The 16,218-nt window shown below is 45.5% G+C and overlaps 1 protein-coding gene across 2 annotated transcripts in view; it reads left to right on the forward strand.

Moving 5' to 3' along the window:
- STK32C (serine/threonine kinase 32C) overlaps positions 1 to 16,218 on the forward strand; it is a 98,247-nt gene that overhangs the window by 36,332 nt on the left and 45,697 nt on the right. Inside the window, exon 2 of one of the 2 annotated variants that reach the window (XM_080403423.1) lies at positions 15,066 to 15,121. In XM_080403423.1, the coding sequence (XP_080259549.1) occupies positions 15,066 to 15,121 (56 nt within the window). Of the gene's footprint in view, positions 1 to 1,901; positions 15,122 to 16,218 lie in introns of those variants that run through there. The other variant, XM_080403424.1, reaches the window with a different exon arrangement.

Raw genomic sequence — 16,218 nt, forward strand, 5'->3', positions numbered from 1 at the left:
TCATTAAACGTGTGCTGTTGGGTTTAGCTAAGGAAGAAGGAATATCAAGTGCCACCTGGTTGCACGTAATTAAGTTTAAAACATGAAGAGTTAATCCTGCTGTGTATTAGAATTTGTGCTATTTCAGTGTGAACTTTCTATTTCTCAATCTAAAAGTACTAAGTAAAGTTAGTAGGAATTAGTGTAAGCTGTTTGCTATTGAGCTGAACAATTGGTTTGAGTTGAATACCGGAGTAAGATTGTGAGCAATACTATTATTAGCAGCCATTCTCCTGAGTTGGTAATGATGGCTTCGACCCACTACAGGAATAAATGATGCAGTAATTAATCCACTGCATATGGCAGGGCAGGTTTTATTCCGTGATCAGCATCTCTCTTACTTGGTGTAAATCATAAACAAATAGGATCCCATTGCGAAATGTTACGCTTCAAAGGACCTGGCTGTGCTGTGGATTGTCTGCCAGGCTTGCACCTGTGGACCCTGCTGAAAGCAGCCAACATTAAGTTGTGTGAGTCTCACCTAAGGCAGATCCCCGGTGCTTAACAAAATTGAACGCACAGCTTGTGCTTTTAGATGCAGTGAGATGGGCACTGTCCAGAGCTTTACCAGGAAAATCGTTGTCTCATTGAAGTCAGGCAGAAAGACTCCTGTTGGTTCTGCTGTGCCAAAACATCCCCAAGCTCTGCCATTGCCATGGTGAACAGAGTTGAATTTGGACCTTAGAATACGAAAACAACGGTTCATGGGCCTCTTCTCGTTATTTCTGCTCTTTATCCATCTGGGAGCTGCAGGCACCGACCTGCAAGCAGCAAGCTGTCCAGTCCGCGTACAATTCCGCTCTGACATCTTTGCACAATTTCTGTTGAGAATAAGACCCCTCTGCGCTCGCTCCTGTCTCTGTGACACACAGTGCAAGGCATGAATAGGCTTTTCAACAAGCAACACAAAGAGAGAGTCGGTTCAATTCACTTTGTATCAGAGATGGAGCCAGGAATAGAGCACAGGGCTGGTGGCTGTCTGTGTCCTCAGTAACATCTGCATGGTGCTGTGGTCCCCTCCATCCCTCTTTCCTTTACACGGGTTTCCTTTACTCCCTTCACTGCATGCTGGGCTTAGATCTTGATTTTGCTCTTTATCATCAATCCCAGTGATGGTATGTTAAAGATTTCTTGCTTTGTTCTTGGTTTCGTGTGCCGTTTGTTTCCTCGTAGTTGAATCCTGTTTCCTGGAGGCTGGAGATACCAGTGTGATTTCCATGGAATCAAATGCTGGCAAGTGCCACCTCCGCCTGTGCAAAGCGTAGCAGGAACAGAAGGCATGAACAGGGCCCTTGTTCTGTGGTTCCCAGCAAGGAAAAATTGATGTGGACCCAATAGACAGCATCCTGGGCATATTATGGCTAACAGCTTGCTGGGAACAGTCCTTAGCAAATAGCATTTAATTTGGAAATGTGTAAAAACAGAAAATTAAATGTGCCAGAAGAAAAATATATTAAAAAGTCATGTTACAATCTGTTTATTTTGGGGGCATGTAGGTAAAGAAAAAGAAAGAAGACCACAGCCTGCTCCCCCCTCCAAGGCAGATAAAAAACCTTGTGGACAAGGGTGGTGATGGTTAGGCTCCAGATGGGAGGGAGTTTTCTGAAGCTGAGGTAGCAACGTTGGAAAACTTGGGTCATATCCTTTGCAGTTATTGTTACAGCTTTGCTCATGGTTTGTGGGCATACCAGGCAAAAGTACGTCTATTAATTTTGTTGCTGGGTACGGTTTATTAAAAATGTAAAGCCAGGGCACATTGTGAAGACTGTGGGTTTAGCATGATGGAGTAGCATGAAAAATGCAGATGGTTTAAATTTGGCCCATCCTCACGTGGAGCAGAGCTCAAAAATGGAAACGGGGGGGGGGGGGGGGGGGGCACATGAAGTATATGTTAATTCTTCTATGGGATGAGGATGACCTATTTCTGTAAGTCATTCTCGATTGCCAACTCGAGGCAATGAAAATGTATTTTCTGAACGGTGAATAATTTAGCAACTTTAAAGTGATTAACATAGAGAAGAAGATATAACAGTAAAGGTAGCGTGCTTTTGGAGCAAAATATCTTCCTGTGCAGGAGGGCAGCATGAATCCTTTGCATCCTTTAAATTCTCTGATTTCTCTCAAAGCAGGTTCCTACTAGAAGCAGACAGGAGGTTTAGGCTTGTGTTCATCCTCGGGACAAAGGTGGATTAAAGACCTGAGGCTTTGAAGCAGTTTGTGGTGCCAGACCCTGAAAGGTGGCTTTGTCGCTGTTCAACTTTTGTTTAAATTGTGGATTAAAATGATTTAAAGAATTAACTTTCACTGTTTCCCTTGTACAGTCAAAACCACACGGTGAGCTAAGTTTATGAAAATAAGCAGACTTTATTTCTGATATAAAACATGTATTTCTTACACTGCAAGTTTGGGACACTAGGTGAAACTATTACTGTGGCTTAAATGTGAAAAAAAAAAAAAAAAAAGCTATCCTTCTTATATTAGACAGGACTTTAAAATGGTTAATGCTTTAAAACTGTGCCAGAAAGCCACAGCTCATCCTGCTGTTAATCCATTTAATGTATGTTTTATTGGCATATACAGTGCAAAGCCTTACCGGCCCGCATGCAACACTGAGTCTAACAGTTCAGTACAGACTAAGGGGCCTGCACCACTGTCTTTGATTGCCATGCTTTATAGTAATTTCTAATAAGGTAATTAAGTTTGGTTGACAGGTTTGCCTCCCCACAGAGCAATAAAAACTGGCATTAATTATTTTCCTAGTCATCTTTATAAGAGAACCCCAGAAAAAATTGCTCCTATATATACCCAGGAGTAAGGTAAAAGGCAGTGGCTTGCAGGTCCCTGTGATATTTAATTTTGCCCAGGCACCCTGGGCTGCATGATGCTGATCTTTCCCCTTTTTTCTCGGAGCCTTATGCATCCTAGGCCTTGCTGGAGTGGATGCCAGGAAAAAAAAATCCAGTAAAATTGCTGTTGAAGAGGTTGCCTTAAGGACAACTGATTCTGGTCCTCCTGGTTGGTAGGACCTCTCTTGCATGTCAGCAGGAAAAGGCGTTGGTGGTGTCCTCAAGACAGAAATCGAAGAAATGCCAGTTTTCTGGCAGGTCTTAAGACACATCCTCCTTCCACTTAAATACTGTTTTGCATAAGCTTAGCTGCAAACCCTACTGGCATGCCCATGTTTTCAGAATTCATCAAGCCTTGTGGGACGGGCTTAAATATTTTACCGTTCAGATACAGCTCAAGGGTGCAGTGCAAGTTTTCTTCACAAGTGTGGAGGCCGAGGAATGCTGCAATATCCATTTTTTATGAGGTGGCAGATCTGATGAGGAAGGTTGCAGTGAAGTGGCAAGCCACCATGCCATTTCAGCATCTGCAGTGGCTGACAGGTTCTGCACCGCTGTGGCTCCCACGGTGAGCCAGCCCTTCTCTGCCTAGCTCAGCACCCTGGCTCTTCCAGGGACGCAAAGAGCCAAGGACTTGGGCATTTTTCATTTCCACTTGTTATGTGTTCCTGGTGTTATGGCTGATTTTAAAATACAAAGATGTCCTTGCATAAAAAAACCCTTGGATTAGTGTACTTTTAATTCTTAGTTTTCATTCTTCAGTAATTGTAATGGGGGCACTGTACCCGAGAGATGTTCTGCTGAACTGCTGTGTGTGCGATGCTTTGTAGGGAGCTGGGGGGCTGCCCTCGCCTGGCGTGCATTGCAGCCAGCAGCGCTCGGGGAGCAGGGAGCCCCACAGTGCAGCCCCTGGGGGTTTAGTTTGCTGGTGGTGGTGGCCAGTCTGAGAGCAGAGAGGTGGTGTCCTGGGCAGCAGTGTCCTCACATGCCGGTATAAAATTTAAGATGGTGTGGCTGCTGGGCTAAGGTGACTTTTAGCAGACAGTAGTTAAGGGAGGGTTTCTCTGAGTGGACTGTGGTAGCATAAAGACTGTCTTGCTGGCTGCGTACAAAGCATTTATCTGGAGTTATGTTTAAGGACATGAAATGATTAATTGAGGTCCCATGAGGTTAGGCACACAACCCCATAAAGGGGAAAAAAATGCTGCATCAAAGGAATTCCTAATTAAATTTCTTTCTTAGACTTTTAAAAGATCCATCTCTTTCATATATATTTTAATTTAATTTTGGAGACGGTTATTGAACTTCTATGTCCCCAGTTTTATTGCAGATTTTAAAAATGTTTCCTCCTTTTCTTCTTCCTTGTAAGAGTCCCCTGGGGACTTCGGTTCAGCTAAAGTTAGTAGCTGCCTTCTCATAAAACTTGGAGGACTGGAGCTGGCATACTATAGTAGTAGTAAGTTTCTTCCAGCAAACAGTGAATTTCTCTACTGGCTGACGTTTATTTCTGATTACTAAAGGTTTCTGCATCCTCCTATGAGAATTCCTTAATCTTATTTGAACTGGCATTGCTCAGCAGACGTTACCACTGCAGAGCCAAAACATGTGGTACGTACATAAAACATCAACATTTTTCCCATGGATGGAAGTGAACTGAGGCTGACAAAACCCAAACATTTCTGTGCTGAGCAAAATAGATTGTCAGCCTTCAGTTTGAATGGCAAAGATGCGCCAAACTTTGTTTTCAGCCTAGTTTTCAAGAAAACTTGGAACATTTCTTAGTGTTAATATTATTATTTTTTTAATTAGAGTGTTTTATATCAAAACCAGTTTGGATAGAAAGCTGTCTTTGAGCTGCAGTGAAAAGCAAAGCATCACGTCTGCAGCACTGTGAGGGCTCTGGCACAGCTCGCTTTGCTGATAACTCAGTAACATCAAATAAGCATCAAATAAGCTGCCTTTGTAAGCGGGGCTGGAGAAGTGCTGAGGGGTCTGAAGTACTGGAGGAAAACTTGCCAGGCAGCATGGCAGGGGTGGCAGTGGTTTGGGATGGGTTGTGTTCCTGACAGTCACGGCAAATCTGCTTTTGCAAGCGTGGTGGCCAAAGCAGCTCTGGCACTTGGAGGGGTTGCAGCCTGGCACGCTGCGGGGCACTGCTCAGGGCTGGGGGGTTCACCTCCTGCGTGGTGGGGACACAGAGCTGTGCGAAGTGTGGAGAAGATGGGGCTGGAGCTTCAGCAGCATTTTAGAGAAGCTGTGACAAATACTTGGTTTGGGTATTTTACCTGGAATTCAGATTTTTTCAGAGGAGAAATGAAAACTTCATTTTGGGTCAAACATTTAATTTTGTGTAACTGTTTATTAAAATTAAAATGCAGAGGAGGTCTTATTGTGCAGAAAAGTACTGTCAAGGTCAGTTTTGAAAACAGTCCAGAAGAGACACTTTCCCACCTCCCTATGCGCTGTAAAAAATTAAATTAAATGGGAGAAGGTAGCTCAATGTTTTGGTACAGCCAGCTTTACAATTTTTGTTGGAATAAATTTGTCTAAAACTGTTCAGCTTTGCTAAGGTTCTTTCTGTTCACCTTATGGTGTTTAGCAGTCACAGCCTAGCCCTGAACACAATACAATCTAAATATTGTATATGGCACCTAAAGTCATCCATTTATCATTTATAACATATGTTGCAAAAACATTAAGTAACATTTAGCAGATGTTTATTGCTAATGTTATGCTACTATAAACATGTGCTATAAAGATATTTTTTTTTTTGGTAAATCAATTTTAGTGACTTGAAATAAAATTTTCTAAGCTGTAGAACTGGGGAAAAACAAGCAACAAAACAAATAAAGGCTAGAGTACACATCCAATCTGTCAGCTTGATAAAAGATGGAAGCCAAATTTGGTGTTTAGTGAGATTGATTTTCTAATGCAAAATGCCATGCCTTCAAGGAAGGAATGCTGTAGTACATTTTAATGGTAATTTTTGCCATCTGCTTGGCCCATTAGAAACTCTTTATCTGGTTTTAGATTCCTACAGAAGAGGATGGACACTGAAAAGTAGGATGCCTTGCCTGAGCTTTCCCTCTGTGCCGCTGGCACCTTGGCTGTCCCTGGGGCCACACACACCTCTCCCATGCTTGCTGGCCTGCCCCCCACTCCCCACATTACTATTGGTGGCTTTAACGTGGGCTCTGCCATCTCCTCCTCTCCGCGTGTGGAGACCCATGGCCCAGCGCTGGGAAGGACAGCATGGTCCATGGGCATTCCTCAGGGATGAAGCCTGGGGCTACCTGTGACACTGTCTCCTCTTCCAGCATCGGCATATTTTGCAGGTCACTTGTGCCCCTAGACATAGTCCTACCTGTGTTGAGTGGCAAGATCACACTCTACTCTCAGTTAAACAGAGGAAAGAGGAACAGTGAGGGGACTTTCTGTGTTCTGCCTGATCAGTCCTTTCATGTGCACAAATGCATATGTGGGGAGGGGGGTGTTTATATGTACATACACGCTTCTGTGGAAGCCTTTTCTGCAAGCACGTTACCTGGAAAACACAAAGCCCTTCACTTAATGTGAGCACACGTGGCCGTGGCTGCGCTGCTCTCAAGGCATGACCCTGCTGTGATCTGAACTACAGCCGAAAAGCACTGTCCTTTATTTCTGCCAGCTGAGTGGATATCCTGAGCTCCTGGTGTGTGAACGCTTACCGGGTAAGCCCAGCTTGGCCGCTAGCCTGAGCTCAGGAGGAAGGCTGGTGGCAGGCAGTCCGGAGGGGAGCTGGTCTTGAGAAGTGAGGAGGTGATGGTGGGGAAATTTGGTTCCCTCTTTTTTTCCCCCATGCTACTGGAAACATCAAACTTTGTAATTATAATGGAGCTGTCCAAGAATTAAATGGCTCAACTGACCTTCCTGATCCTCTTGTTCTATTCTGGAATAAAGAGCAGGGAGAGATGCAGAAAAATAATTACTAGTGCTGCGATGGAAGAAGTGGTGATTATCCTTAGAGCCATCCAGGCAGCCGCACGCCTGAGCTGGCAGAGGTGGTGAGGGAAGAAGTCCCACAGAGCTGCAGCTCAGCCTGGTTTGGTCCAGTCCTCCTCCCAGTCTTCCTTTTTCACCACCAGCATGACTTCAGTTTATTTCCATGGCGCACAGCAGTGCTGTTGGGAGGCCCCAGTGGGTCCTGTCCCTGCAAGTCCTGTTTGCTCCATGTCGCGTACCCCCAGAGACCAGGCAAGCCGGGGAGATGTCACAGATGAGCTTACCTTTGTGTAGCACTGGCGCGCGTGATCACAGGCACTTTAGGCTAAGCTTAAATTATGTGGCACAGAAAATTATGTGCCCACAAAGGCTTCTCCACTGGTCCCTGGAGAGGTGGAGCTGGGGTCAGGCTAGCCCAGGAGGCTGGGCTGGTGTGAGACGGGGAGTGCTGGGGGGTGGCTGAGGACACCCTGCTGCTCGTGTCTGGAAGGGCAGTGCTGGGATCATGAGGGCTTCATGGTTTTCATGTTGTATTTAGCACTCCCGTTCCTGAAGAGTTTGTGTGTCAGCTAATTATTTTTTTTCTATCTATAGTTGAAAATACTAATTTGAAGATTTGAAAATGGGGAAAATCTTGGCTCGCCTTCACTATATAATCAGCAAAGCTAATCTAGACTATCAGTAATGCTCAAATACCTACCAGAGCTGTCAGCTTTTTGCTTTTAGGACCTTGGTCCGAGGCTGGCTGTGAGGGGTGCCTCAGTGAGCGTGGGTTCTTCCTCACTCTTCCTCCCAGGAGGAATTTTTCACTTGGCCGGCAGGAGAGGCACCAGGATTGCTGTGAGTCAGAGACTAACTTTCTCTGCCACATCAGCCTTTTCTTGCAGGGTCCTCCTGCATCAAAACCAGCACCTCGGCTGTTTTTGAAATGTGCATCTGGCCCAGGAGACAGGCCTTGGGCTTGTAACAACTAGACATCCAAAGAACAGGGATAAAAGAGGTGTGTTCCTGTCATTCCTGGTAGGGCTCTAATTAGCAGTCATTTCAGCCCAGATAAGATGATACTGTGATCAAACGGCTTCAGCTCTGCTCTACTTTAGACTTGGTGCACTGGAAGAGTTTGATTGTTTGCCAGGGAGATTTTATTCCAGCTGCTTATAAAGTTCTTCGTTTCTTAACATGATGGTTCTGCCCCAGAAAGCCTGCATTCGCTGTTCATGGGAACAGATAAATTTTGTGTCTGCAGCGGAGCATGGCTGCTTGAATTCCAGACTGTGGCTCCTCAAGCTTTTCTGCAGGCAGAGCCTCCCAGGGTGGGAAGGTTCACTTTCGGTGGGCGCCTCTGCCACCGGCCAGCATGGCACCTGCCTCCTCCACTCACCCAAGTGGCTGTGGGAGTGGGACTCGGTGGACCGTGAGCTTCGGTCTCAGCAGAGCCGCACGGCCACTTTCTGCAGAGCCCCCCGTGTGGGCTGTCGGTGCCCACCCCAGCTGTGCTGGTGTTGGCTGGCCGAGGTTCCCAGCCCGGGGAGCCATGAGGCTCTGCGGCTGCCACCGGCTGATGAACGATGCACCTTGGCTTTGCTGCCGGGTCAGGAAACCTTTCCCTCAGCGGGCAGCCTGCCTGTGCTGCGGTGGGGAAGGCTTCAGGGACTGGGGAGCAGTGATCCCTCTGGGGGCCAGCAGACCCCTGGGGACGAGGGAGCAAGGCACCACAGGCCCGGAGACCCCACTCCCACACTACCCCGTCCGGGGACGGCTCCAAGGCTGGCCGAGCCCTGATGCTCTGCCTGAAGCATTTACACGGGAGGTGGGTTGAATCCCTACCTAACATTTGCAATACCACCACTCTGTAATTTGCTTAGAAGCTGTTTAACAAGCGATACAACCATAAAGTGGATCATTTACCAGGGAGTTTTGCAGAGAGGCAGTACCCTTCTAGAAAGACTAGCCGGACATGTAGGAACACGGAGAAACAAAACAATCTTCAGTATTGGCCTCAGGGCATCAGTTACCCATTTTGGGTGCTCTGGAGGGCTCTCTGGTGAGCATTACATGCAGGCTGCCCTCCTGCAGCCAGCCTGCAAAAACACGTGTCACCCTGGAGCTAAGGAAAGCTAATTGCTGTGAAAGCTGTGCAGCATATGTAACAGCCTTATTTGCCCATCAGCCTGTGTATGTGAAGCACATGCTTGTCTCCTGTGCTTTTGGCCAAGACCACCGTGAACTCATTTAGTGCTCGCTAACCTGCAGTGACGGAGAGCTCAGCCGGGTGCTTAATAAATAACCTGTTTGCCTGCCTGTGTTGTTACTGCAAGGTAACGTACTTTTCTCTAACAAAAATAGCATTTGTAAAAGCATACAGAGCAGAAGGTGCTGTGTTTTCCCCCGTGATCTCTAGTGCCTCCTGAGCTTGTTGATGGAGAAGCAGATGAATGTGATACGCTTGCACTCATTTGGCAGGGTTCCTGGCCAATGCAAGCAGTATTTTTGCACTAATTAGAAATGGTTTCTGGCCAATGCAAACATTTTTGTACCCAGTATCAATAACCCAGTCTTCCTAAAAAGACTTTGCAGTGGCTTTGCATGGTATATTTGATTCCTTATGGAGTTGCAGAGATTCACTATTAATCATACAATAACTCGCTGTTTTTACAAGACTTCAGAGTTGCTTCCTAATAGTATGTTTGAATCCTTAGTTTCTAAAGGGGTTCATTTATAGCACTGAGCTTGCATTGTACCTTTAATTTCTTTCATTATGTACCAGTATTCCCTGAATTCCTGGGTGGTTAATGCTCACTTGAGTTTCCTGGCAGTCATATTATACTGTATTTCCATTCTGTTCACCCATGTAATCTTCTCTGTGGATGTGAGTAGGCAAAAACAGATCAGCCTGAGATGCTGGAGACCGAACATACTGCGTGTGCTTTTTCCAGTGATAGAAAGGAAAGCAGCGGTTTCTTGCGCTGCATGGAGCCTTCCAGATAGAGAGAAATGGATGCCTTGCATTCAAAGGTTTCAGGCTTGGGGAGGACTGCTGATGTCGTTCGCCATTGCCCTTTGCTCCCTGTCACTGTCAAATACCTCTGCATTTCCCCCAGAGTTGCTTTACCTCAGGTCTTTAACCTCCCCAATCTTCCTGATCTTCCCAATTTACTCAGGTTCATCCTCCAGTTTGAAAGCTTTTCATATTGAGTCATACAATGGTTTGGGTTGGAGGGGACCTTAAAGCCCACCCAGTCCCACCCCCGTGCCCCGGGCAGGGCCCCCTCCCCCCAGCCCAGGCTGCCCCCAGCCCCATCCAGCCTGGCCTTGAGCACTGCCAGGGATGGGGCACCCACAGCTGCTCTGGGCAGCCTGGGCCAGCGCCTCGCCGCCCTCACAGAGTGCTCCCTGTCCCTCCTGTTGTCTTGCCTCTTTCTCTCCCCTGCTGTTTCTGTCAGGCTTGCCACTTTGGAATTTTCTGAGGTTTCTGTTTGGAATGATGCTTACCCTTGACAGGCTCTCTGCAGTACTTCCCTGGTCTGCCTGATCCCCTTGCTTAGGCCCTCCCTGTCGCTCTAAACACTGCTCCTAATCCCAACATCTGTTAATTCTGCCATGGTTCCTTTTCAGCATCTCCTGACTTCCCCAACCGCTCTCCCTTGTTGCAGGCGCCCAGCACCCCGTGTTCCTGCAGGCTGCCTGGCACCCCGCACAGCCCGGCTGGCCGCCCTCTGTCCGTCCGCTGCCCTGTGGTTTGCAGAAGTGGCCTTTCCTTTCTGGCTGGAATCGATGTGTGTGATGACTTTTAAGTCTAAGCTGTAACTCTTCCTTGTGAGCTGAAGCTCTTGGCATTTTGTGGCAGCAAACTTGTGGTTACTGCGACCACATATTAATGTTTCTACATCAATTAACATGGTACTTTCTTCCAAAGGTAGATTGCAGTAATATAATAGGTAGACAAATGCTATTAATTATGCCAACATATAGAAATACATTGATAAAAAGTTGTACTAGCCCTACAAATTTGCTGTTACAAGACTCAGAGAAGAATTTCATAGGTGTTTAGCTTTGTAGAGAGTCATTCTTGAAGTTAAAACTTCCCTTGTTTTATTGATGAAGCTGGAAAGCATGCAGATAGATAGTGAAAGGTTAACTCAGTCCTTAAAACATGAATTTTCTGTTTTCACCAGATTTGAGGATATGGATACCAGGTTTACTAACTGCGTCCATTTTTTCCTACTATTTGTCATTAATACCAGGTCCTGATGTTGAACCCTCACTGGGTGTCCACTGGGTGTCTAAAGTTTTATGGTAGTTTTATCTTGCCATACTTTTAGATCCGTTGTAAACAAATGCGGAATAAACAGCAAAAATAATCAAAACTTTCATAGTTTTAAGATAGCAAAGACAAAAATGTCATTTTTTTGCATCTTGCATTGAGGCATACTCATCCTTCTCTATAAAGAGCTTTTGCAGAGAAACATATTCTTCATTCTCTGTATTTCACTGGAAAATGGAAGCTGTGCATCCAGTCTGCTTTATCACACAGTACATTTTGTGACTACAATGAAATCTTAATTATAGAGATGTCAGTGCGGCACCTGGCACTCTCTTGTGAAGTGGGCTGGACTGGGCTGCATGAGGTTTGGTGAGGTCCAAGAGGCGCGTGAAAGCCTGCCATCCTGCTTTTCATGTGTTACTGGAAATAGAGAACAAAAACACGCCAAACGAAGCAAATCCAGGTCACGATATTTTTTATGATTGTTTGCGATTCATGGTTTGTCACTTGGTGCCAGAGAGAGTAAGGAAGAGGCAGTTCTCTCTCGTGGCAAAGAGCAACATCTTATGTCCAGCAGTTCCACCTATGTGTGAAGGTGCTGTATTGATAATGAGCTGTTAGAGGAGTCAATAGGAGTAATTAGTGTTGTTTTTTCATGAGGAGCTAATGAAATACCCATTGAGGCATTTCAGCACAACAGATGGCATTGGATTGGGGTGTGACCAACATGTCAGTGTCCTTGTGTCACAATGCCATGCTCCCTTGTGTTTGTACATGGCAGGTGGGAAGAGGATAGGATGGAATGGAAGAGAATAGAATAGAACAGAACAGAATAGAACAGAATATTTCAGTTGGAAGGGACCTACAGTGATCATCTAGGCCAACTGCTTGACCAATTCAGGGCTGACCAAATTAAAGCATGTTATTAAAGGCATTGTCCAAATGCCTTTCAAACCCTGACAGGCTTGGAGCATCAACCACCTCTCCAGGAACCTGTTCCAGTGTTTGAACACACTCCCAGTAAAGAAATGCTTCCTTAAAGCATTCCAGGTTTTCAGGTCCCTCTGCCCCTCTCACGGGTTCCTCCAGCTCAACCACAAGCCAAAACCATTTCTGTGCTTACAGACTGTGACTGTCAAAACTGTGCGATGCTGAAGTCACAGTGGTGGGTGACTATGGTCCTGTGAATAGGCAACAGCTGTCATCTCCCCTCGCCGGGAGTGTGTGTCATGAAATCCTTCACTGATGTCTATGACTCAGGCTTATACCAGTCACCTCCAAATAATCAGCTCTTCTAGTTGCGGGTGAAAGACAGCTTTCTCTTGTCAGCTCACAGAAAGTGGAATCTCTGGAGCATACGTAATTGTTCCAGGCAGGTTCAGGATTTCTATTTTAGGGATAATCACATATTCTGTAGTGATATGTTGTCATTTTTAGAAATCCAGTGTGTTATGCACAAAAAGCAACGTGCTGCTACTATGATTTTCTTCCTCAAATGCTGGAATTTGCTTTTTCTTTAACTGGATTGCTTACTAATTCCTGAAGAAAATAATGAAACTGAAAAAATCAGTCAGTGTTTGTCTAACACGATCTGAACTACACATCAGCAGAGCTCTGTATTTAATTTATTAAAACTGACATCTTTGCTGATCAGTTCAAGGGCCTGGTGAATATTCATATCTAGATTTGTTTCCTGACTGCTGACTAGAGCATGCTTTCTGGATCAGTTGTAGTCATGGATACATGGAAGTGACACTTTTGGGTTTGTTTTCTCAGCAGCAATGCTTTTTTATACAATATTCCAAACACTACAATAAAGATTTGTCAAAAACGGTCCTCCTGGAGTGATCGCAGATCATGAGAACATGCACATGGTTTAATTGCCAATAAAATGCTGTCCTTTAAAGGTGCTCACTATAGCTGTGTTTCCTCTTTGAGTATTTCTTAGTGATGGAAGTTCAGTTAATGGATTTGCTTGCATGTGAAAAAAATTGGATCCGTTGTTCCAAATGCTTCAGCATTGTGTGTGCTAATATTTTGATTTCAGGAAGAATATTTATGAACAAGATGTAGCCACAGTTCTGCATTGTTCACTGTAGTCTCTCTAATAGGGGTGGTAGGAAAAAATGGCTTTAGATGGTCCTTCCAGGGGTGGGTTTGTCAGACAGGAGGGAGCAGGTGACCACTTTGCAGCTCCTGCAGCATCTCAGATGAGCTGGACACTGGCCCCAGGCATTCCCTGTGTCCTTGCCAATATCTCGTGGCTTCTCAACCCAAGATCTGTCAAGTCCTGCTAAAAGAAAGCTGTTTGCCCGTGGAGAAGGGTAGTGATATGGAAATGACACACCACCAGTGTAGCTGAGTCTTTCCTCTGGAAGCATGGGAGGCCATCAGAAGAATGGGGTGGTACAGATTTTCCCATGTGGTCTTTCCTGGAGTCTCCTGGAGCATCCTGGGGAGGAGATGGTACATCTGCCCTCCAGCATTGCTTGTGGAGTGAACTGGGAGTGTAGGTAGATACGTGGTAGGAACTGGCCCAGACTGTTTTCAGTTTCGTTTGGCAAAGTTTTCTAAGTTCTCCTGCAGAAAATGTCCCACAAAAGTGACAACAATATTTTGGATACAAGCCTAGCACAAAAGGGTAATAGGAACTCCATGGACATGTGTGGGCTTTTGATTCATCCTCAGAGATGACAGATGTGCATTTATTTAAGATCTGGGAGTGGGACTCGGAATATTTATAGTGAATTCTTTGCTCCCACTCTTCCTGTGTGATTCTGGTCTCCACTGTCAGTCAAACACAGGTCCAGTGCTCTCTGTTGACCGTTACATACATCATTCACCCTGCAAATCCCCAAACCCATGCCAAGCATTTCTTTCCATCCAGCCTTCTGGGGAGCAGGTGCTGAGGGTCTCCTTGCAAGGTCAGGGTCTCATGGTAGAAATGTCAAGGGCTGACAGATGCAGTGAGCAGGGTGCAGCTCAGTTCAGCAGCCAGCTCCTACTAAATGTCTGGCCACTTTGAGAGCATGCTGGGCATGGGCAGCCGTCAGCACTGATGTGCAGGGTGCGTGCACACCATGGGCTTCATTTGCAGCTGTGCAGCTTACTGAGCTGTGAGGACATTAAGGAACTGAAGTATAAAGAGGCAGTTTGTAAAATGAGAGTAATACTGTGTGCTTTACATTGGCTTTTGTGACAGTATTTGTCGATAAGGCCCTCCAACTATATGGTAAAGGGGATTATCTCATTATTGGTATAAATAGACCTACTTTTTTATTTATCTAAGACTTATATTAGACTACATCACAGCAATAGTTTAGTAAAAATAAATTTGTTTGCAGTAGCTGCTGATCAAGGCAGTATCTGAAGTGTTACAACTGTACTGTCCTTTCTTGTCATTACTGTGGCTCTGGAAGAAAGATCTGGTACAGATTAGTTTGCACATGAAGGAGTGGAAGTCAGTCCCCGTCCTCTAAATGTTGTCCTTTGCAAAGCACCGATACCAGGCCACGTGGCTGCTGAATGTGCACAAGCAGTGCGGGGCCAGGCACGTGTTGAGCAGTGGCTGCCCGCGGCGTGGGGTGCACTACTTGCTGGTGTTCTCCACTCTGCCCGTGCTCCGAGTTTGCTCTTGCGCTTGTGGTGTCTGTGAGTCTGTGAGACTCGTCCTGTATTGACACAGGTCAAAGCTGTATTTTAACTTGTGCTACACCGCTTGTTTAGTAACCTAATTCAAGCTGTTGCTAGCTACTTCCAGCAGGTAAAAAGAGACGTGGAAGGAAAACCTGCTATCCTGCATCTTCCCTGGGAGATGATGACTTTAATAAAAACATGATCAATGCGCTTTAGTTGTCTCCTTGTCTTCTTTTTAAGTGTAAGATCTTTGCAGTAAAGCGTTTACAAATTTAAATTCTTTTTTCTTTACCTTGTAGTGAACTTTGACCACTTCCAGATTCTCCGGGCGATTGGGAAGGGAAGCTTTGGCAAGGTAGGCTTGTTTTCTTGTGTGTCTTATGCGGTGCCTGCTGTTACATACTTGCGGTTTATTGAAACGGTAATGGTACTGAAATAGGCTATTTTTATTGTGGATGGCGGCAGCTAAGTAAACACAGGAAAAATGTCTTCAGAAAAAGACATCGTTGCCATTTGGCATTGTTTTAATTCTTGGTGTCTTGGTGAAACAGGTGTATTTTAAACTACTAGCACAATTGTGACTGTTTCATGGCAAATATTCATTAAGTTTTCTGCTTCCTGAGAGGCTTTATAGGTTGTGAGAGGGGGACAGTAAGTCAGGAAGGTGTTGGAAGTTGTGCTTATTGGTTGAGTGAGCTGGCACAATGTGGTCAAGAGGGTTCTCTGAAGCCCTGGGCTGTTTTCCCACTCAGAAATGAGTTATGCTAAAGGGGTTTTATTGTTTATTTTTAACAAGGTTTTTTTTGCCAAGCGTGTGGGAGAAGGTGGGAGGTGATGATCAAAAAGCTGGATAGCTCTGGAAATCAGTTACTGATTGATTTCCTAGTTTTATTCCTTTTTCATTGCCTTTTCCACTGGCTCTCACTTGGTCCCTGTGTAGATGACTGTTTGCTGCTTCTGTCATGGCATTTTATACCATTTGTTTGCAGCGCAAGCCTGAGGTTCGGTGCATATATGTGCATGCATGTGTGTATGTCCTTGCGTGCACGTGAGACTTCATTGGGTCGCTATTGTTCTGTGGTCATTTTGTCACCAGCATTTTACTGTGCCCCAACAGTAGTTGTGTCCCTCTGTTTAGCTGAGAGGTCTGCACCCAACAGACCTCTCCGGGCAGGGAAGTGGCCTTTGAAATTCTGCAAAAGGTGCGATATCAAGCTTCTGAAATAGCGTAACAAGTTCAGAGGATGGTGCAAGCGCTTCTGTGTTTCCACATGCTGCTAAAATAAACTGAAGATAAGCTGAGCAATCAGAGGAAAGCTGTACCCTCTCTCATTTCATTCTGTCTGGTCATCTTGGGCAGTCTCTCCCATCTTACTTTGATCAAAAGTTCATACTATGAAGGTAAGAAAATCTGAATCTGGCCCAGGAGATGAACTGTACCTTTTCGCACTG

This window comes from Falco punctatus (genome assembly GCF_963210335.1).
Source record: "Falco punctatus genome assembly, chromosome: 9".
Lineage (NCBI taxonomy): Eukaryota > Metazoa > Chordata > Aves > Falconiformes > Falconidae > Falco > Falco punctatus.